Raw genomic sequence first — 22492 nt, 5'->3', positions numbered from 1 at the left:
TAAGTTAAGTATCACTGCGTTAGTTTGATAGTGGTAGAAGGTCTCCATTAGGGTACCCTGGTAGCGTGAGCGCCTTCCTGGGGCGTGGGGGACATGGGAGTGGGAAGAAAGTGAGCAAGAGATGATCTCTGGGAGATGGGAAAGGAAGATTCCATTTTTAAGTCTCTCAGTCTAGCTGAACTTTGCGTTAGCTTCAGCCGCGCTGCCCATCCCTTGTATGAACGAGCCAGTGGACGCTATCCCTCTGGTTTGACTTCAGGAATCCTAGGCCAAATAGAATCCTGCTGACCACGGAACACAGCTGTTGGGCCGCAGCACGCTGGTGCTTCTCCAGGATATTGCTGGGGAGCTGCTCAGGGGGTTTAGTCCAGCATGTATCAGTAACAAGCTACTTACAACTAGTGGTGAGAACTGGCTGGAGAAAGCGGGAATCCGGAATCCTTTACTGAAGGGTCTTTGAAGGGTGCCAATGAGAGGGCACAGCCACATGGGGGTTCTTACCAAGAGGGACTGCACTGAAATGGCCTCTGTACGGTACAGAGGACAGATTGTGTGTGTCTTCAAAGGAGGCTAAACCTTCAGCATGAGGATTTGCTGCTGTTTTTCTCCTCTGCAAAGCACTTACTCCTTTGTGGGGCGCTTCCCCATATATCTCTGCATGTTCAATTTCTGTTGCTGAAAATGTAGTGTGGGGAACAGAAGCTAGAATTGGTTTCCTCAGCATTGTGATTCCCTGCATGAGTGTTAAGAGGTGTGTGTTTTCTGGGTCATTCTCTCCCCTCTCATCCTGTGTGACACACGCAGTGGGGCAGAGTGAGTCCCCTGTAGCCTTGTGGGGGGGAGACATTAGGTCTGAAACTGAACAACATTTCTTCTTACTTGCCTGCGCCTTTGATACATTCTGATGCTCTGTTTGTCAGAGCCATGAAACAACCCTCTTGGCACAGAAATATTGCAAAGAGACGGGATTAGCAATCCTCTGCAAGCAAAACTTTTAACTGTGGCTGCTTAGCCTCAGCCCTGAAGGATCCCATGCACCATTGGCTTGTGTACACGTGCTTGCTCTCTCTTCTGCAGACCTGACACAAACTCACTTAGGTTCTTAATGCTCTCACCATTTTGCCAGCTCAAAACCCCATGAGGCAAGTTTGGATTAGAAAGTTCTTCTCAGTACCATTATTATTCTTATAGCAGCTTTATATTTAGCGATACTTTCATCACATGATTCCAGAAATTTTTCTGTTGAACAGTGAGGGGTTTCAATGCAGCAGAAATATTTTTCTCGAATTGGGTTTAAGCCTAAATGTAACTTTGTCAGTAGTGCTGAGTCAGCCCCTCCTTGACTTTGAAACAGCCTTCCTAGCTTCTAAATGTAGGATCTCACGTATCAGTTGATACTTTAGCTGTACCTTTCTGCCCTCCTCTCTGTCAGAGTTGTTACTTTGAGAAATCAAAATGTGTAGTTCTTGTTGAGAAAGTCCATCAATGTTATTTAAAATGCATCCAGTACCAATTAAATGTCGTCTTAATTGTCTTTCATCTAAGCCACATGTAAAACAAAACCTCATCAAAATAACCACACTGCCAGCCAAAAATGTATCTGAATGTGTGTTTCTGAGCCAGAATGTCGGTGCTGGCCTCTTTGCTGAAACAACAGAAATTTTTGTTTGTGTTTCAGTGATTGAGATGGAAGGCTCTCCTTACTGTATTATCTAATGCCGAGTGAGACAGAGACAGCATCTAACATAGCCCAGCTGCTGGTGTGCTCTGCAGGAGATAGACTGTGCTCTGTGAGTCAGTAAGCAGAAGGTAATGGACTGAGGGCAAGTCACAAGTTATCAAGCCCTTCATAACAAGGAGATGTGGAGTTTAACCAGGACTCTGAATGTCAACCTTTGCAAAGCAGATGGTGTTTTCAGATTCCAAGGCCCCATCTTGAGAGTTGGCGTGTCAGCCTCTGCAACTCTTAACTCTGCTTACTGCCATGTAGAAAAGGCACTTCGTATTATGAGCAAAGGACTGTTTATAGTCTCTATAATTGCATATGGATGCTAAGCTTCTATTTCCCTCTGCATCTGCTTCCCACTAAATCCTGTATATGCTGCATGTATTGAAATGCAAAAGCAGAGAGGAATTTATACTTCACTCTCAGAGCTAGGGCTGGAAGGCTCTGCTTTATTTTCACAGAGTGGAAGATTATAAGGGATTTAGCTCATTTTGAGAGAGAATTGTTTCAAATCTCAAAGTACATCGAATGTACTCAGCAATAGAACATGGTGTGTAGCATGTGTGTTGTGTATTACGTATGGGAAATACATCGTATGCCACCCATACCACTGGCAGATGCAGCAGGCATGACTCCAATGAAGGCAATGAACTTTGCCCATGTGCATGTACTGCAGGTGTCTTAAGTGCTGTATCTCAGAGGGATGCAGGGTGCAGTCTCAGGCTGAGGAGTTGCAGGGTGTTTTCCCCAGGTAAGTACAAGTAACTCTGCACTGAAGAACTAATTGTACTAACCCAGCCTTTAATCATAAAGGCAAAGTTGCATGGTACCTACAGAGTTGCGGTAGTGAGGTTTTATTTGAAGAGACACTTTAATTATAGGCCCCAATCATAGAATCATAGAATATCAGGGTTGGAAGGGACCTCAGGAGGTCATCTAGTCCAACCCCCTGCTCAAAGCAGGACCAATCCCCAACTAAATCATCCCAGCCAGGGCTTTGTCAAGCCTGACCTTAAAAACTTCTAAGGAAGGAGATTCCACCACCTCCCTAGGTAACGCATTCCAGTGTTTCACCACCCTCCTAGTGAAAAAGATTTTCCTAATATCCAACCTAAACCTCCCCCACTGCAACTTGAGGCCATTTCTCCTTGTCCTGTCCTCTTCCGCCACTGAGAATAGTCTAGAACCATCCTCTCTGGAACCACCTCTCAGGTAGTTGAAAGCAGCTATCAAATCCCCCCTCATTCTTCTCTTCTGCAGACTAAACAATCCCAGTTCCCTCAGCCTCTCCTCATAAGTCATGTGTTCCAGACCCCTTATCATTTTTGTTGCCCTTCGCTGGACTCTTTCCAATTTATCCACATCCTTCTTGTAGTGTGGGGCCCAAAACTGGACACAGTACTCCAGATGAGGCCTCACCAATGTCGAATAGAGGGGAACGATCACGTCCCTCGATCTGCTCGCTATGCCCCTACTTATACATCCCAAAATGCCATTGGCCTTCTTGGCAACAAGCGCACACTGCTGACTCACATCCAGCTTCTCGTCCACTGTCATCCCTAGGTCTTTTTCCGCAGAACTGCTGCCTAGCCATTCGGTCCCTAGTCTGTAGCAGTGCATTAGATTCTTCCATCCTAAGTGCAGGACCCTGCACTTATCCTTATTGAACCTCATCAGATTTCTTTTGGCCCAATCCTTCAATTTGTCTAGGTCCCTCTGTATCCTATCCCTGCCCTCCAGCGTATCTACCACTCCTCCCAGTTTAGTATCATCCGCAAACTTGCTGAGGGTGCAATCCACACCATCCTCCAGACCATTTATGAAGATATTGAACAAAACCGGCCCAAGGACCGACCCCTGGGGCACTCCACTTGACACCGGCTGCCAACTAGACATGGAGCCATTGATCACTACCCGTTGAGCCCGACAATCTACCCACCTTATAGTGCATTCATCCAGCCCATACTTCTTTAACTTGCTGACAAGAATACTGTGGGAGACTGTGTCAAAAGCTTTGCTAAAGTCAAGAAACAATACATCCACTGCTTTCCCTTCATCCACAGAACCAGTAATCTCATCATAGAAGGCGATTAGATTAGTCAGGCATGACCTTCCCTTGGTGAATCCATGCTGACTGTTCCTGATCACTTTCCTCTCATGTAAGTGCTTCAGGATTGATTCCTTGAGGACCTGCTCCATGATTTTTTCAAGCATCTTGCAACTTTTTGGAGAAATAAAAAAAGACTCAGGTAAAATGTCTCAGGTTTATCCTCACCCATGGTGATATTTTTAAAGTAGTTAAAAATCCATGTAACCATTTTTGAGATTTACAAGCATGAAAACAGTTTTCCAGTTAAGGCTCTCCGATTAAGGAGATTTCGCAAACCCCTTTTTAGCATCTAAATATCTAAAGAACAGCTTCTTTTGTATGACACTGTCTGACGTCTCAGTGAGAGTCAGTGGTTTAAGCTGTTATTTTTCTCACTCTTCTGACCTTCCTGATATTGCAGATCAACACTCAACAATAGAATAACTTCAGTTATAGTGAAAATGTGTAATATACAGCAATTAAAAATAGAATTAAATACATTTACACACATTAAATACATTTAGTTCTATAATAAGGGCCTGGAAATGCAACAAAATGATCAGAATCATAGAAATGTTGTGCTGGAAGGGATCTCAAGAGGTCATCTAGTCCATCCCTTCCATGCTGAGGTAGGACCAAGTAATCCTGCACCATCCCTGACAGGTTTTTGTCCAACCTGTTCTTAAAAATCAACAGTGATGGGGAGTCCACAATCTACCTTGGAAGCCTGTTCCAGAGCTTAACTATCCTTTTAGTTAGAAAGTTTTCCCTAATACCTAACCTAAATCTCGCTTCCTGCCCCTGATTTCTTGTCCTACCTTCAGTGGATATGGAGAACAATTGATCACAGTCCTCTTTATACCAGCCCTTAACATATTTGAAGACTGTTACCAGTCCCCCCCCCCCCCCCGACTTCTCTTCTCAAGACTTCTCTTCTCAAGACTAAATGTCCAGTTTTTTTAACCTTTCCTCACAGATCAGGTTTTCTAAACATTTTATTGCTTCTGTTGCTCTCCTCTGGACTCTCTCCAATTTGTCCATGTCTTTCCTAAAGTGTGGCACCCAGAACTTTAGTTGAGGCTTCAGCAGTGCTTGAGTCGAGCGGGACGATTACCTCCTGTGTCTCACGTACAGCACGCCTGTGAGTGCACCCCAGAACGGTATTAGCCTTTTTCACAGCTGCATCACCTTGCTGACTCATATTCAGTTTGTGATCCCTATAATCGCAGATCCTTTTCAACAGTACTACCACCTAGCTACTTATTTCCCATTTTTGAAGTGGTGGATTTGATTTTTCTTCCTAAGTGAAGTACTTTTCATTTGTGTTTATTGAATTTCATCTTGTTGATTTCAGACCTATTCTCGAATTTGTCAAGGTGGTTTTGAATTCTAATCGTGCCCTCCAGAGAGTTTCCAACCCCTCCTACCTTGGTGTCCTCTGCAAATTTTATAAGCATGCTCTCTACCCCATTATTCAAGTCATTAATGAAAATATTGAGTAGACCCAGGAGAGGCTCCTTCAGGACCCCACTAGATATGTCCTTCTAGTCTGACAGCAAATCATAGATAACGATTTTTTGAGTACAGTCTTTCAACCAGTTGTGTACCCACCTTATAGTAATTTCATCTAGACCACATTTCCCTAGTTTGCTTCTGAAAATGTCATGATTATATGTTCAACATCTGAGGTTTAACCACTCGTTATGACCATTCTGATGTCATCAGGATTATTTTTGTAGGTTTGCAGAATACCCAGTAGGAAATCTACTGAGACCTGTGATGTGAAATTAAATATATAACAAACATAGCACAGATGATTCCACTGATGCTCTTAAAATGCAGCTAACCAAACTGGGTGCTGGCCGACAGGGATGGATTCAATCACAATCTAAGGTCTTGGGTAGAGTAGGATTTAAAATGTGATGTTAATATGTGCTAACTAACGCACTAAAAAAGTCTAGTGCCGACAACACCCAGTGCCTTTAACACATGCTAAATGAGGCAGTTGAAGACATGCGGGAGCCTAGCTAATTTGTGTAAACATCAGGCCTCCAGTCCTAGACTAGACAAAGCCCAAGAAGACAAGACTTGTAAGGTTTCCTTAGCTCTCTGGAAATGCAGGCTGCCTGTGCAGGGTTGTCTTGCCTTTGCTTTGTGGTTAGTGAGGGGAGAAGGATCTTGATCCACTGTGCTGTTTCAGCTCTTTAACCTCTTTTAGGGTTGATGGTTCCCATTCATGCTTGTGCCCTTCAATATCTGCTTGTAGCTTAGGTTGCATTTATAATGATTTATACTTGTGTTCTGTAGACACTGCAGCTGGTGCTTCAGATGGCTGTTTCCCTAGAATCCGTCTCTGCCCTGAGCAGTAATTGTTAAGCAAAGGAAGGAGAAGTCCCCATTGGTTCTAGGTTGTGTATATTTTGCTCCAATTTCACAGATCTCAGAAGTGCTGTATGAGCATTCTTTAGCTTTCCTTGTTCTTCCTCCCTAGACTCTGTTTGGTTCTGTGTTTGGACCTTTTCCCTGTTGCATACTACTCCTGGATGGGGCCCGGCTGCCTAGAAGAGAGCCTTTCTTTCCTTTTGAAATATACAATTATAGCCGTGTGAATGAGTCAGTAGCTTTGTGTTTTGAAGTGACAGAGTGTTTCTGGATCCTCACGCTCGTGTGACAGGCACAGATGGTGAGACAGGCTCCCACCAGGCTAGCTTAGTGATAGGGGCTGCGGAGAAGGAGATTGGAGACTCCAATTTTCTGCTCTGTTATGCCACTTCCTCAGCTTTGTCTTGGGTAACCATTTGTAAACATTTGCTCATTGCTTGTTTTTTCCCTGTGGTGTGGTAAAGAGACCGACTGGAACATCTGAAGCTGCATTGGCTTCATCTCCCATCTGCCTACAAGCCTTAATTTTGGCTGTTAAGGAAAGCAAAGCGATGTAATTGTTCTGGTATGTGAGTGTTTCCCCTTCCTGATCTTAGTTAATCTTGCTGTGGGGCCTGCTAATTGCATTGAGTGTGTGGCTTTTCTAGAACCTGCAGAGCAAGAAGTTGCAGGATGTTCCCTGTCAATGCAACTTGTTAGTGTCCCTGGTGCCTTTAATCCCAGAGCTCTGCCTTGGAATCATCATCTGTTGGGGGAGAAGAGCTGCACCTGTGCCTCTGAAGGGGTATGCCAGATTCCCTTGTCCTCAGGAGCAGCCTCTGTTTTCCAGGTGGTGATCTGTTAATCTCTGCTGCCCAGGGCCCCTTTTTGTAGGCAGCAGCCCTTCTCTGAGAACAGCATGCTCTCCCCGGAGAGTTCCCAAGTTCTGCTGGCCCACAGAAGAGCCTTGCTCTAGGAATCCAATCCCAGGAACTGTTCTCTGCCTCCCTTCCTGTGCAGGGCAGAGTGCCTGGGACAGGCTCCTCGTCAACAACTCTGCCATCAAGGAGTTACTTCCCTTCTAGAAACACAGCATCACATCTCATGTTGCTGCCTGTTGAGGGGATTCAGGATGCTAATGTCTTATTTTCAAACTGGACACAGGCTTTCTGCGCCAGGGCAGTGCAGCTTCTAGTTACAAATGAGCCCATTGGAACTGGGTGGGTGAGGAGCAGATTATTCTGCAGGCCCCATAGCTATGGTCAGTTCAGCGGCCACTATCACAGACACTGACCAGTAGAGTCTGAGAGAGCCCAGCTATCTCCTAGTCTGCAAATAGTCAGATCCTGGTGGGGGTGGTGACTGGCTAATCATGGACTCTTAATGGCAACCAGTATAAATTATTTCCTCCCATTCCTTCCAAGGAACCTGCATCTCTGGGGGTGCATGAGCTCCAGATTGGGGAGCTAAAGGGCTATGGCCTGCTGACTGTGCACCAGGCTCTCCTTAAATGGTTTATGAGTAAGGCTTTGAGTCTGTCACGGAAGTCACGGATTCCATGACTTTCCATGACCTCTGTGACTTCGGCAGCAGTTTGGGTGTGTGGGAGGGGACTCAGGGCTAGGGGCAGGGGGTTGGGGAGTGCTTGGGGGGGGGGCACTTACCTGAGGGTGGGGGGCTCCCTGGCTCCCACTGGCATGGCCCTGCAGCTCCTAGGTGAAAGAGGGGCCAGGGGGCTGCATGCGCTGCCTGCAACCGCAAGCCCCACCCCCACAGCTCCCATTGGCTGCGGTTCCCGGCCAATGGGAGCTGCACAGCTGGGGCTTATGGTGGGAGCAGTGTGCAGAGCCCCTGGGCCCCTCTGCCGCCTAGGAGCTGCAGGGATGCGTGGAGCTGGGTAGGGAGCCCCCACCAACCCTCCCCTCCAGCACCAGTGGAGGGCCCGGCCCGCATGCCGCAGCCTGCCCCCCCCCAGCAGGGTCCTTGGCCACCTCCCCCAGCACCTGCAGCACCCCCGGACCACCACTCCTCCCGGAGCACCCGGGGGCCCCCGCCCAAGTTTTAGTTAGGGGTATATAGTAAAAGTCATGGACAGATCATGGGCCATGAATTTTTGTTTACTGCCCATGACCTGTCCATGACTTTTACTAAAAATACCCATGACTAAAACGTAGCCTTACTTATGAGAGCTCATTCTTGATGGTGAATGATCCCCCCGCACTCCACCAGCCTTGCAAACAAACTAGATCTTTGCGTGGTGTTGTTTTGGAGTGAAGGCAGGGCGAGGTCAGAGAAATGAGGAGAAACAGACAGCAGGGAGGAGAACTGTATAGCATGAATCTGATTCAGATCACAAGCCTGTGGGGCTTTTCAGAAGCCAGAGGAAACTCAGCCTGAATAAGAACCTTGTGGTTACCGTGCAGCAGTGACCTGGTCAGAGAAGACACAATGCTAGTCTATGCCCCACTGCAATGGTCCAGAAACCTGGCTGCTCCTCCAAGCAGTCTTCACTGAGAAAGTGTGAGCTTTTGGTAACAGAAGAGCTGCTCTGTCTGAGAACTGTAAACTGAGGCAAGAGTTTTCACACATGGGTGCCTGTAGCAAGGCAGCATGGCCTCCCTCCGACACCGATAGGGAGGCATGGCCACAACCTCCTGCGGTGCCTCTAGTTGGACTTTTCCAAACACCTGAAACTAAAATCAGTGTCCGGCTGGTGCTCAGCACTCCTTACAGTCTGGCCACTCTGGATTAGGAACTTGTCCTTAGTTATCCAGCTTTGCAAGTCTATTCTGAATCTTCAGTTTTTCATCTCAGTGCTACAAAGGCGGATGAGACGTTAGCTCACAGGCCTGACCTGCTGGAGTCCCGCGCAGTTTCTCAGACGTTGGTTCTGAAGCTGGGATGTTTTAGTCAGGAAACAGGAGCTGATCTGGGCTCTGGGGAGATGGAAGTTAAAGGAAGTGATGACTGCACATCCCATGGGGCCCCAAATGGTCCAGCATTCCCTGCACACGCACACATGCATGTGCTCTCTCTCTCTTTCCAAGGTTGTTATTGAGGGGTGCTCATGGATGCATTAGATCAGGAAAGGAGTTGGGGTGGGGGGACCTGAGAGGGGACAGTGCATTAATTATTTTTAAATTCCTTGACTCCTTTTATCTCACTGATGTAACTTCAAACATGTCAGACTCAGGAGGAATTCGCAGAACAACCAGCTCTCTCCTAATCTCATGTTGTTTATATTTGTCAGCCTTTCGTGTACAGATAAACTCTCTGTGATGTCTCACTCCATTCACAGAGGGAAATTGCAGCTTCCTTCATCAGCAGAGTGGGTGCTGAAGGCTGGGGAGCTGAGCAGTTTATATGGTCCACACAGTGGTGTATGAAATAGGAACATTGCAAAGGGGAGAGAGCAATTGATTGCAGCTGTCCAGTTCTGCCTGCTCTTCAAAGGCCTAATGGGCATCTCCTGCCATCTGTATGATTTGAGTAAGTTTCTTCCTGATGATGGCTTTGCTCCAGGAGCCCAATAGTTAGGTGACAGGGGCCTCTTGGTCATACTGCTGCCGCACACCTTTCATTCCTGCACAGCTCACTACAACCCCACACCCATTTCTTTGCAGTTGCAAACCCCCATCATTTTGAACCTGATCTTTCCATCTGAAATGTGTCAGTAAAACATTATTTTCCCCAGTATGTGGTGGGGCCAGTAGCTGGCTTGACTCAAGGGGAGGGTAAGTTGCGGGAGAGCAGCTTGCAGTGGCTTTCTGACCAGCCATCATTTTTCTACAGCAGTGTTGGCCTCCCACGCACTTAGTTCAGAGCCTGTGGTGCCTGGAACACTCTCTTGGAGCTCCTCTATGCATGAATGGTTTCAGAGTAACAGCCATGTTAGTCTGTATTCGCAAAAAGAAAAGGAGTACTTGTGCTCAAATAAATTGGTTAGTCTCTAAGGTGCCACAAGTACTCCTTTTCTCTATGCATGAAGCGTTTCTTGAAGCTTGGACCTTTCATGGAGCTCTTCTCTCCGCTCTGGTATTTATGTACTAAAGCCCAAAGTTATGCTTCTGCTTCGTTGTTAGGCTGTAATGCTTTGGGGTCAATCCAGACCACTTAAGGCATTGTCACCTCCTGCCCTGAAACTCTGGGTACCATAAATACTATGCCTCTGTTGTTCACAGCCCTGATACCAACAGCTAACATACAAGCAGGCAGATCACTCATCCACTGCCCAGTTACTTTTCGTACAGTGACCCTAACACCCTCCCAGTCCCAAATGTCCCCAAAAACATCTGCCCTGTGACAACCTGGGAGGAGTGGTAGATACGCTGGAGGGGAGGGATAGGATACAGAAGGACCTAGACAAATTGGAGGATTGGGCCAAAAGAAATCTGATGAGGTTCAATAAGGATAAGTGCAGGGTCCTGCACTTAGGATGGAAGAACCCAATGCACAGCTACAGACTAGGGACCGAATGGCTAGGCAGCAGTTCTGCGGAAAAGGACCTAGGGGTGACAGTGGACGAGAAGCTGGATATGAGTCAGCAGTGTGCCCTTGTTGCCAAGAAGGCCAATGGCATTTTGGGATGTATAAGTAGGGGCATAGCGAGCAGATCGAGGGACGTGATCGTTCCCCTCTATTCGACATTGGTGAGGCCTCATCTGGAGTACTGTGTCCAGTTTTGGGCCCCACACTTCAAGAAGGATGTGGATAAATTGGAGAGAGTCCAGCGAAGGGCAACAAAAATGATAAGGGGTCTGGAACACATGAGTTATGAGGAGAGGCTGAGGGAGCTGGGATTGTTTAGCCTGCAGAAGAGAAGAATGAGGGGGGATTTGATAGCTGCTTTCAACTACCTGAAAGGGGGTTCCAAAGAGGATGGCTCTAGACTGTTCTCAATGGTAGCAGATGACAGAACGAGGAGTAATGGTCTCAAGTTGCAGTGGGGGAGGTTTAGATTGGATATTAGGAAAAACTTTTTCACTAAGAGGGTGGTGAAACAATGGAATGCGTTACCTAGGGAGGTGGTAGAATCTCCTTCCTTAGAGGTTTTTAAGGTCAGGCTTGACAAAGCCCTGGCTGGGATGATTTAACTGGGAATTGGTCCTGCTTTGAGCAGGGGGTTGGACTAGATGACCTTCAGGGGTCCCTTCCAACCCTGATATTCTATGATTCTATGAACCTGCTGGGGTACCCAGATTTGTGAGTTACTGTGTTACTGCACTCAGCCTCAGCAAATCAGAGTTTTGCTACCGCCGAGCTGTGTGACAACTTCCTGACACTCCAGCTTGTCTGCTTTGCGAGCAAAATCTTCAGGATTCTGCCAGTCCAAACCTTGCTTTAGAGGTAACAAACAGTTTCTGCATTCCCCAGAGATGTTTCCTTCAGTGCCCAACCCTCTCCTGGAATGCTGACGGATATTATTAAGTTCCTTGTTCCTTTCAAGAGACAATACACTGCAGCTCATTAATTTAACTTGACAAACACTTGTATTTCAGTCATAGCACTGATTTGGTTTATAGTAAAAATAAAACAAGTTCATTTAACAAAAAGACATAGAATTAAGTGATACCAAGTATAAGGAATAAAGATATAAAGGGTTACAAGCAAACAAAAGTAAAACTACACTTCTAAGACTAAAACTTAATTTCAGCAAGTTACAGTCTTTACCTAAGCAGGTTTCTCATCTACGCTCAGTTCCCAGAGACTTCAACCCCTTTGGTTGAAGGATCAAATGTTCTGTGACTGCAAGAGCTCTGGCCCCTAATCCCCTCAAGTGATGGATACTAAAATGGCTTCTGTTTCTGTGTATAATTCCCAAAGTTCATTGACCCTGTTACAAGAGGCAGGAAGGTTTCCTCTCGTTCTTCCCTTCCTGTGGGCTTCCCATCCTCCTGCTGATTCATATGTAAATGGGGCTTCCATTGATTTGATTCCATAATATTCAATTGACGTTGGAGACAGATAGATAGCTGCCATCCCTTCTGTCTGGGAGAAATCCTGTTTCTCCCTGTGTTTGGTCACAGACTCTAAAGCATAATATCAGTGAGTATCCATAATGCCTCATATAGTGTTAATAGACATTTCATAATGATACCTGTCACCAGGGTGTCACCGGTTTTCATAAAAGACCTTACTCAATATACTTCTATAATATGATAATAGTGTATGCAATCAGTTGATTCGGTTGCTTACCATTTGAGGTTCAGACCCCCTGCCTTGATAGCCCAGTAAATCTTTGAAATGTATTCTTTGAAGTTTATGCCCAGAGAAAGTTTTTCTCCTACTGGGGTGTGGACACCATGCTGTCTTCTCCCTTGTTTATTAGCTTGATAGCTTTGGTGCCTTATATGTAAATGTACCTTAATTGTCTCTGCCTGATGATCAGGCTGGTCAGAAAAGCAAATGTACATTCCTCTGTCTAAGGCAGACTGTGCGTACTCATTGCTTGCTAATCACATTTTAAGAACATAATCGCAGCACTTATTAAGAACCTTTTGTTACACCAAACAGTGATTTTCGGGATCAGCATTTGTATATGATTCCTTACATGACACCTTTGACGACACCTTTGACCTACAGATTATGAAAACAGTGTGTTAGGTATAGTGAGTTGCTGACACAGAGTACTGAACCACCAATGGGCCTCTGTCATCAAGGTGTTTATGGAGTAGTTCCATTGTTGTTGTGGTAGCACCCAAAGACGCCAGTCAGCGTTGGGCCTCCTTGTGCTGGGCACTGTACAGAGAGAGGTAGTGAGAGAGTCCCTGCTCCAGATTGCTCACAAGCTAAAAATACATCTAGCAACCCTGGGCAAGAGGAGCAGGACATGACATCCATGTGGAGTGATCCAGATGGCAGCAGGCTAGGGCCATGGCTGTATCCACTTGTTAGAAGAACTTAATTTTAGGGCATACTTGAGGTTGGAGTGTGGGAGAGCAGGAGTTTATTTATGAGGGGAACGGGGCGGGGGGGGTTAAAGGGAGGAGGCACACAAGTATGTTGGGTATGAGGAGTGAGATTGGGCAATTGAAGAGCTGCAGTGGTAGGAAAGGGGTGTGAGGAAGGGGACCAAATCACCAATGGCAACACAGCAAATGAGCATAAAATGGCACAGTTTGGCCTCCTGTTCAGAACCAAAACGAGATCTGTTACTGAACTCTGCTGAGGCTGCAAGATCTCCATTGCTGAAGTGTGTCCCTCTTCCTTGGTCCATGCACACATTTGGTAGGGTGTGCACATCTGAGGCCCCCACCTTCTTTCCAAAGATCTGTGGTGCTGGGTCATGGAGTCCAGTTTCTTGTGAATGTTTTCATCTGTGTAATGTAAATGAAGCTGGAATTCTTATGTAATTCCCAGTTCGTCTGAGTGGGATCACATTCCACACCACGCCTCCCTCTGGCTGTCTGCTCTTCCTTTTACCTTCCTGAAAACTCCAGTCCGAGCCCCCTGGTGCTGCTAAACTGCTGGCCTTTGAAAACCCCAGAGAGACAGTGATGGGATGTGGCACCTATCCCCTTTCTGATGGCTCTTGCTCTGCTCCCGGAAATGTTGGTGCTGGGTTGTATTATTTCCAAGCCTGATGCCCTTAGGATTAATGAGGCATTTGTGCTGTGTGAAGAAGTGATTTACGAATGTGCTTTTGCATCCAACAAGTCTCACTGGTGAAATCATTAACACCCTGCAGAAGCCACTCCAGTCTGGGCAATGACTGGTGGTTACTCTTTCTGAGCAGGGTTTACGTTTGATAACTTAATGCTGTTGGTATAGTGCCTGATAATGAATGGCCTTGGGTGTCATGGGACACCGCAGTCAGGTAAGTTGCTGGTGTACTGTGCATAGGTGGCAATCTGAGAGTATGTGGTGTTGCTGGGGAAGGGCGGTGTGGGCTGTTTGGGTACAAGTGGGTCCAGGCTGTCAGTGGGTGAGTATTCAGGGTTTTGTAATGTTTGTGTGGGTAGGTGTATCCAATTGTCTTGCAGTTTTGGGGTGTCTTGGACATGTGGGGTGAATACGCAGGTGTGCATGTGTAGGCAGAAAACTGCCGAAAGAGTCACATCTGTCTCCTGAACACTCTAGTGAGTGTTCCTAGGAAATTCTGCACTGAGTCATTGTGTGTGAATGTCTCTGGCTATTACTCTTCCAGAACAGCCAGGACTACTGAGCGTTGCCAAGGGAGCCTGCAGCTGACCTTAATCCCACAGAAAGGAGAGCTTGTTGCTTTTTGCAGCTTTGGGGCAGATGTGGATAGCTGCAATTCCCTTGTGATTGGTTCTGTTTCTTCCTTCTCCTCTCTTGATGGCCATGATGTTGTGTGTAAATCCAGGCACAGGAGGGATTTTGCCTAGATGGATAAGTGTGAATTTGTGTTGACCTGGAGAAGGTGTCCATGGGAATGTTACCTCCCCGTAGAATGAGCTTGTTTCCCCTTGAGTCTGCAGTGTTCAGAGCCACTTGTTACTCATGACTGTGTCCCCCAGGAAGCTGGGAGTGTTTTCATGGCCTCTTCCAGTGACACTGAGTTTTGTCCTGGGTTTTGAAAATCCCTGCACTCGGGGCCCCTCTGGGAGCTGGTGGGGGGCTATGCCAGTGGCAATGTCCACAGGCTGGCTGAAGACATGCACCCCAAGGAGCTCCCCCACCAGGCCTGTCGCATGTTGAGAGTGTGCCCTCAAGTGAGCGCCCCTCCCCCCCATGCAAGTCCTTGACCAAGGGTTTCCTCCCCTGCATATCCCAGCAAGTCTTCAGGATGTCATCATTTCTTGGCTGAGGGCATTGGAGGAATAAGCATCTTTCCCTCTCTCCTTCATGAGGCCAACACCCAACCACCTTCTCCACCTGACCCAGGACAGAGGTTCTGTTTTTTATTTCAAAATCTAGTTACCCTAACTCATAACCCCCACTGAAAGCATCTCAAATAATGTGTCTCAGTGCATTAGTACAACCTCCGCCCCACCCATACCCTTTGCACACACAGCTCCCATTGCCTTCCGTGTCGCTATTATATGAAGGATTTCCCCATCTGATGGTTGCTACCTTGGAGGAGATGGGTGGGGTTCTCTGTGACTATACTGCCTATGACGGGAGTGGTTACATGTCTTGCACCTCAGAGGACTCTGTCCATGCAGTAGGAACAGGTTAGGAAATGTTTACTGGTCCTTTTATTTTGGAAACCAAATCTTTCTCAGTTGTGGTTTTCAGTGAGCCATGTGTTTTTAGCTTTTCCATACATGGGGCCTGCTGCATTATGTCACTTTGGGATGGGCTTGGGTCTCACGCTGATGTCATGGAAGCTCTGCTGAGCCAAGGCACATGGAAAAGCTGGCTGAAAGGAAAAAAAGTGATTAACAAACTCGACAGAAAAGTGTCTGCCCGTCTTTGCTGCCAGCAGAGGCTCTCTGTATTCCCAACCTGGCCACCCCTTATTCTTCCCGTGCAGATCTCCCAATTCATTTCTCTCACTATAGCTCCTAAGGACAATGTGATATCTTTACAATGATTGTTCTTTCACAATATTAACTCTTAATTAATGTGGTGTCCCGGTCAAATTCCACCTTGGTAGTTACACTGTCTCCAGTACCTAACTGTCCCTTTCTGATACATGATTCTTCTTTCCTTCCTGTGATATCCTTCTGTGTGCAGTTAAGTAGCTGCCTTCTTACACCCCAGAGGTAGCTACATTTCAGTGGTAGGTTTAGTGATACTTACGTCTTCATTGCTTGCCTCTCAGTGGGGTTATGAAGGTGTTAGCTGGTATTTGTAAAAGCTTCCCAGCTCCCAGATGGAGGAGGGCAAGATAGTGTCTTTAAAAGTATATGAGGCTCAGATCTAAATCTGTTTTATAAAGTCTCAAGTTATCATGAATCCCGAGATGACTTCCCACCTCAATGCTTTGGCTGTGAGAATGGAGACTCTGAGGCTTGGGGGTGTAATGAGTGAGAGCTCTAGAGCCTTGGTTTCAGATCCCACTTAGGGCACATATGAAACAGGAGAGACCCATCCTAGTGTCACGTGATGTTTGTCCGGTCTGCTGTCCCAAGACTGGCATAGCAGGAAACTACAGGTTAGGACTGAAGGGCAGGAGCCCTAGGAAGGAATAATAGGCAGTGCTAGAGGGAAAAGCTGAGGTGCAGTGGTACAGTTGTGGGTCCCAGGAATGGAACAGTAAGGGGTATGATAGGTCAGGATTGGGGGGCATTGGTACAATTGTGGGGGGAGCTTGCATGGGACTTGGCCACTCAGGCTAGTCCCATCAGTCCCTCAATTTCATAAACTTTAAATTTGTTCACACAGTGCAAAAAAAGAGAATTGTCAGCAGCAGCCCAGGCCTCGTTATTTAAATCCTATTTCACTCTGCCCATGTCTTGTAAACTGCCTTATCCTGAAGCCTCATGTTGGTAGGAAAATCAGTAGAATTTATAGAACAACTTGCTTTGATAGAAATACGGTTAATCTGGCCAGAGTACATATTGGGACTTGCGGTTTTCAATCCAATATGAATTTAAAAAATGAATCTGTTAAGCTCCAAATTGCCTCAGGAAAGCAAATTTCAGCTATCACATTCCAGCCCTGCTTGTAAAGCCATCTGTCTTCACATTTGTGTTTGTAAGGACAAAACAAGAGCTGGATCGAACACGCTGCCTAATTGTAGCTCCCAGTGTCTACTGGACCTGTGGAAGCCCATCCCTCTCTCATCCTCTCACTGCATCCTCTCTTCTTCCACCCTCAAGATGCTTGTTGTCATATGTTCTGGAGTCAACACATTACTTCTCTTTGGGGCGCGGTGCTGACGGTTGCCGCCTATTTGCATTTGTCCTCCTGGCCCAGATACCGTGTTGTGCAGCGCCCTCTTCAGCAGCAGGTGCTGGGGCCGCAGGCCTGTTCGTGAATGTCTGCAAAGGGCCCAGAGCTCCTGAAAAGAAAGTGCAGAGTCTCATTAGTCCCATTAATGCAGAGTGCACCAGTTATTGGAAGGAGACTCAAACCTGAGACTCAAACTCTTACTTATCCTGCAGGCATAGGACAGACCCATGGAGACTGAGCATATGGCCTTCCACTGCCTCTCAGGTGTGATTGTCAGTCGCATCTCCACACTTGCTCCTGGGGATGGCTGTGCTATGTAGGGCACACTTCCTTGGCACTTCAAAGTTCTTATATTCAGATTTATTGTTAAATCGTTTCTGTGTAATTCTCAAAATGTTTGGGGCATCAGTTGAAAAGCTGATAGCCTTTTGTAGGAACAAACCAGCACTGGCCCCTGGTTTGGGGGAATGGACCGTACAGGACTTGCCAGGGTTAACTCCTGTGTCTGTCTGAACCTCCCAATCCACATCTGAAAACTTAGCAACATCCCCTTGGGTGAGCGTTTTAGGAACTCAGGGACAAGATGCTGGGGTATAGATGTAGGCAGGCCCATCAGAGCTGATGCAGGGAATGTGGTCCCCCTCCCCACCAAGACCCCCGCTGTCTCCGTCCTAAATGCTCAACTGAACTGGCATTTCACAGTGATTTGTGTTTTAAATCAGAGCTAATTCCAGGCAGCCTCTCTGGGTTTAGTGCCCTGGAACTGTCTCATGCAGAGCCAGAGCGGCAACTGGCAGGTGGGTTTCTGCTCCTTAGGATAATGGCTAGTGTGATAGCCTGAGGAAGCTCTCTGTGCTTTTGGGGTTCTCTGCTGCTTCCAAGCTGTCCCTGCTGGCCAGACTCCCTCCCTGTAGCATGGCCTCACTGCTTCTCTGGTGCTTCATCCAGCACTGTGATTGCTTTATTGAGCCACCTCAGTTATTTCTGCTGCTTCTCCGGAGCACAATAAATCCAGCCCTGGGCACTGAGCGCCCAGGCAGCTCAGAGAGTTTCTGGGAAGGCTGCTTTACCAGGCCCAACATCTGATGACTTTGAGCCTGGAACTCACCTAAGACAATGTTGAGATATTCAGGGTACTTGAGCCACCACTCAAGCTCCAGCAGAAAGCCTGTTTTCTCCCCTGCTCTAGTCACACGCATCCTTTGGAAGAGCCCTATGGAGAGAGCGGAGACCGCCTTCTAGGGGATGAGGCATCCAGCGGTGAGGGCCTCATGGCAGTGCTTTTGCCTTTTAGTTTTCCTTCTAGTTTTGTTTAAAAGGTTAGGAATGGAGGCATCCAGGGCTCTGGTTTATTGATTTCCCAGCACCTTCATGTGCTGTCCATTTTCTAGAGGATCCTGTAGCTCCCTGAGCTCTTAGTGGACGGTTTGCCAGCCGTTCTTTGCCCCGGAGCACAGAATTCTTTGCACGTGCCCAGGATTCGAGTCCTGCCATCTCTTCTCCACTTTTTGGCTGCAAAAATCCTTTGTCCTTCTGCGCTAGTTGTTGCAGGCTCCAGATTGTAGCCTGTGTGGTGCTGTTTGCTGAATAGACGCATGATTTGCAGTCACAGACAAACCTTTGCTGGGGTCCATGGCATGCTGCCTCTGGGCCTCCTCACCCCCACCTGGGCCCTCTGCCCCTTACCCCTGCCCCCTCAGTCCTGATCCCAGCTGCTGGCTCTGTGCCTTTGTCCCGTAGCACCCTGCTGTCCCACAATCTGCTGCAATGTCCCCAGCCACTCACTGTTTGTGGGCACCGTGATGGTCTTATTCTGGCTGAAGTCTCTGCGACCAAGCTGGGAGTCCTGGGGGCTGCTCCCAACTCTGCCATGGACTTGCTAGATCCCTTTGGACAGGTCCCTTTTAGAGGTACTGAGCACCCAGCTGCCAGTGACTCCCATCTCTGCTGATCAGGCCTTTCTCTGTGCCATAGAGTGAGGGCTGAGTGAGGTGCCTCTCCACTGTGGCCCATACACTGGTCTGGTAGGATCCTAGCACTGAAACACCCTTAAATGCTTGAATACTGGGACTAGAAGGGGAAAGAGCATCTGTAGCTAAAGAACCCTATGAAATGCGCCTGAAAAATGTGGGTGTTTCCCATGCTGTGGGGCTGCAGGGCTGGGCCTGGTGCTGTGGGGAAGGGTTGCTGGGTGAGGCTTGGGGCTATTTCCAGTATCAGGTGGAAGGGATGGGGTTGTGGGGCTGGGGGCCGTGCCCAGTCCTGTGGGGGAGGGTCAGTGTGTGGGGCTGGGGGCCGTGCCCAGTGCTGTGGGGGAGGGTTGCAGTGTGAGGCTGAGGGTGGTGCTGTGGGGCTGGGAGCAGTGCTGTGGGGAAGGATGCTTTGTGGGGCTGGGGGTGGTGTGTGAGGTTGGGGGTGGTGCTATGGGGGTTGTGGGCGGTGCTGTGGGGGTTGGGGTGGTGTGTGAGGTTGGGGTCGGTGGTGTGTGGGGCTGGGGGCAGTGCTGTGGGGGAGGGGCAGTGTGTGGGGCAGTGCTGTGAGGAATGGTCAGTGTGTCGGTGGGGGGTGGCGCTGTGGGGGAGGGTTGCTGGGGGTGGCGCTGTGCGGAAGGGTCTGTGTGAGAAGCTGAGGGCGGTGCTATGGGGGAGGGGCAGTGCTGGGGGGGAAGGGCGGCGCTGCGGGGCTGGGGGAGAGTGCCGGTGTGGGAGCCAGAGGCAGCACTGTGCAGCAGGGGGTGGTGTTATGGGGCTGGGGGTGGTGTGTGGGAAAGGTTGTCGTGAGGCTGTAGGGGAGGGGCGGTGTGGGGGGCAGAGGCAACGCTGTGGGGGAGGGTCAGTGTCTGGTGCTGGGGGAGGCACTGTGGGGTTTTATCTATTTAATTTCTGTTTCTGTTATTTCTCAGGGATCATTCACCAGATGAAAGGCGACTATGACTCTGCCCTGAAACTCCACAAGACTCACCTCTCCATCGCTCAGGAGCTGAATGACTATGGCGCGCAGGGCAGGGCCTACGGCAACATGGGCAATGCGTACAATGCCCTGGGCATGTATGACCACGCTGTGAAATATCACCGGCAGGAGCTGCAGATTTCTATGGAAGTGAATGATCGGGCCTCGCAGGCATCCACCCATGGGAACTTAGCAGTGGCATATCAGGCCTTAGGCGCCCACGACCGAGCCCTGCAGCACTACCAAAACCACCTCAACATCGCCCGGGAGCTGCGGGACATACAGAGCGAGGCCCGGGCCCTCAGCAACCTGGGCAACTTCCATTGCTCGCGAGGAGAGTACGCACAGGCAGCCCCTTACTATGAGCAATACCTGCGCCTGTCCCCTGAGCTGCAGGACATGGAGGGGGAGGGGAAAGTTTGCCACAACCTTGGCTATGCCCATTACTGCCTTGGGAACTATGAGGAGGCTGTAAAGTACTACGAGCAGGATCTCGCCTTAGCAAAGGATCTACACGACAAGCTGAGCCAAGCCAAGGCCTACTGCAACCTGGGCCTGGCGTTCAAGGCCTTAATGGACTTCAGCAAAGCTGAGGAGTGCCAGAAGTATCTGCTGTCTCTGGCCCAGTCTCTGAACAATTCCCAAGCCAAATTCCGGGCTCTTGGGAATCTGGGAGATATTTTTGTATGTAAAAAAGATGTAAATGGTGCAATAAAATTCTATGAGCAGCAGCTGAGCTTAGCCCACCATGTCAAAGACAGGAGATTGGAGGCCAGTGCCTATGCAGCCTTGGGTTCTGCATACAAGATGATACAGAAATATGACAAGGCCTTGGGGTACCATACACAGCAACTGGAGGTTTACCAGGAACTAGGGGATATGCCGGGTGAATGCAGAGCTCATGGCCACCTTGCTGCAGTGTACATGTCCCTTGGGAAGTATACCATGGCATTCAAGTGTTATGAAGAACAGCTGGAACTTGGACAGAAGCTGAAGGACCCCAGTATAGAGGCCCAAGTCTATGGTAACATGGGCATCACCAAGATGAACATGAATGTCATGGAGGAAGCTATTGGCTACTTTGAGCAGCAACTGGCCATGCTACAGCAGCTGAGTGGAAACGAAGCTGTGCTGGACAGAGGCCGGGCATACGGAAACCTGGGGGATTGTTATGAGGCTCTAGGAGATTATGAAGAAGCCATAAAGTATTATGAACAGTACTTATCTGTAGCTCAGAGTTTAAGTCGCATGCAAGACCAGGCGAAGGCCTATCGGGGCCTGGGAAATGGACACAGGTAACAAATGCCAAAGGCTGGAGTATTGCATGGCTTTAGTATTGAGAACTGTCTTGAAAGAGAATGAGTGAAAATACCTGAATGATCATAGAATCATAGATTAATCATAGAATATCAGGGTTGGAAGGGACCTCAGGAGATCATCTAGTCCAACCCCCTGCTTAAAGCAGAACCAATGCCCAATTTTTGCCCCAGATCCCTAAATGGCCCCCTCAAGGATTGAACTCACAAACCCTGGGTTTAGCAGACCAATGCTCAAACCACTGAGCTATCCCACCCCCCCGATGATTATACCATCGCTACTCACGTGATTCAGTGGTGAGCAGTGTCACAGCGAGTATATGGGTGCATATGCTCGCAACAGGGAACTAACCTGAGAACACACAACCAAGACAATATGCTGGATTTCTCTCACACTGTGCAGTCACTGGCTAGCAAGCTGTGTTTGTGCTGGGGGAAGATAGAGGGGTGTGTGTATGTGTTTGTGTGTGTAAACAGAGGTGGATGGGCAGCTAGGGGGGTGGGTATGGGGCAGGGTATGTGTACATCTGTGAGAGATAGGAGTATGAGTACATGGGGGAGGGGAACTTTACAGATGCATTTGTGTGGGTTGGGGTTACATGTATGGATGTTTGGGTATAGAGCTGTGGGGGATGTGTGTACAGATGTGTGTTGGGTGTACGTGTGTGGCTGTGAAGGGTAGATGGGGGTGATGTGCAGATGTCTCTACACGTGTGTCAGAGGGGTATATGGCTGTGGAGGGTACATGGAAGTTGCGCGAGTATATTTGTACAGATCTGTCTGGGGTGTATGGCTATGGGGGTGCATGTGTACGGATGTGGGAGGGCTAGTGGCTGTGAAGGGTATGTGGAGGGCTGTGGGGGTATATGTGTACAGATTTGGGGGGTGGCAGTGGAGGATACATGGGAAACTGGCGGTGCATGTGTAGAGATGTGTGTAGGATATATTGCTGTGGAGGTGTATGTGTACAGATGTGGGGTGTACGACTGGAAGTATATGCATACAGTTTTGTGTGGGGTGTACGGCTGTGGAAGTATATGTGTACACTTGTGTGTGGGGTGTACGTCTGTCGGAATGTATGTGTACGGATGGAGGGATGAATTGTTGTGGGAGGTGTATATGTGGGGCAGGGTGTTCACACTGGGTGGTGTGGAACGACAGCTGTCTGGGTGGTGCGGGAGGGTTGTGGGGGTGTGCGTGTACGACTGTAGGGGAGCTGTACAGCTGTATGTGTATGACTGTGCGGGG

At 48.3% G+C, this 22492-nt stretch overlaps 1 protein-coding gene across 3 annotated transcripts in view; it reads left to right on the top strand.

Moving 5' to 3' along the window:
• The window catches only part of TTC28 (tetratricopeptide repeat domain 28), a 504428-nt gene that overhangs the window by 393058 nt on the left and 88878 nt on the right, over positions 1-22492 (top strand). For all 3 annotated transcript variants that reach the window (XM_084649138.1, XM_084649137.1, XM_084649139.1), the window contains exon 7: positions 19882-21223. In XM_084649138.1, coding sequence (XP_084505264.1) covers positions 19882-21223 — 1342 coding nt within the window. The remainder of the gene's footprint in view (positions 1-19881; positions 21224-22492) is intronic.

This window comes from Lepidochelys olivacea, assembly GCF_965140295.1.
Source record: "Lepidochelys olivacea isolate rLepOli2 genome assembly, chromosome: 15".
NCBI lineage: Eukaryota > Metazoa > Chordata > Testudines > Cheloniidae > Lepidochelys > Lepidochelys olivacea.
Note: the sequence above shows the minus strand (reverse complement) of the source record. Positions and strands in the feature narration are given on the sequence as shown.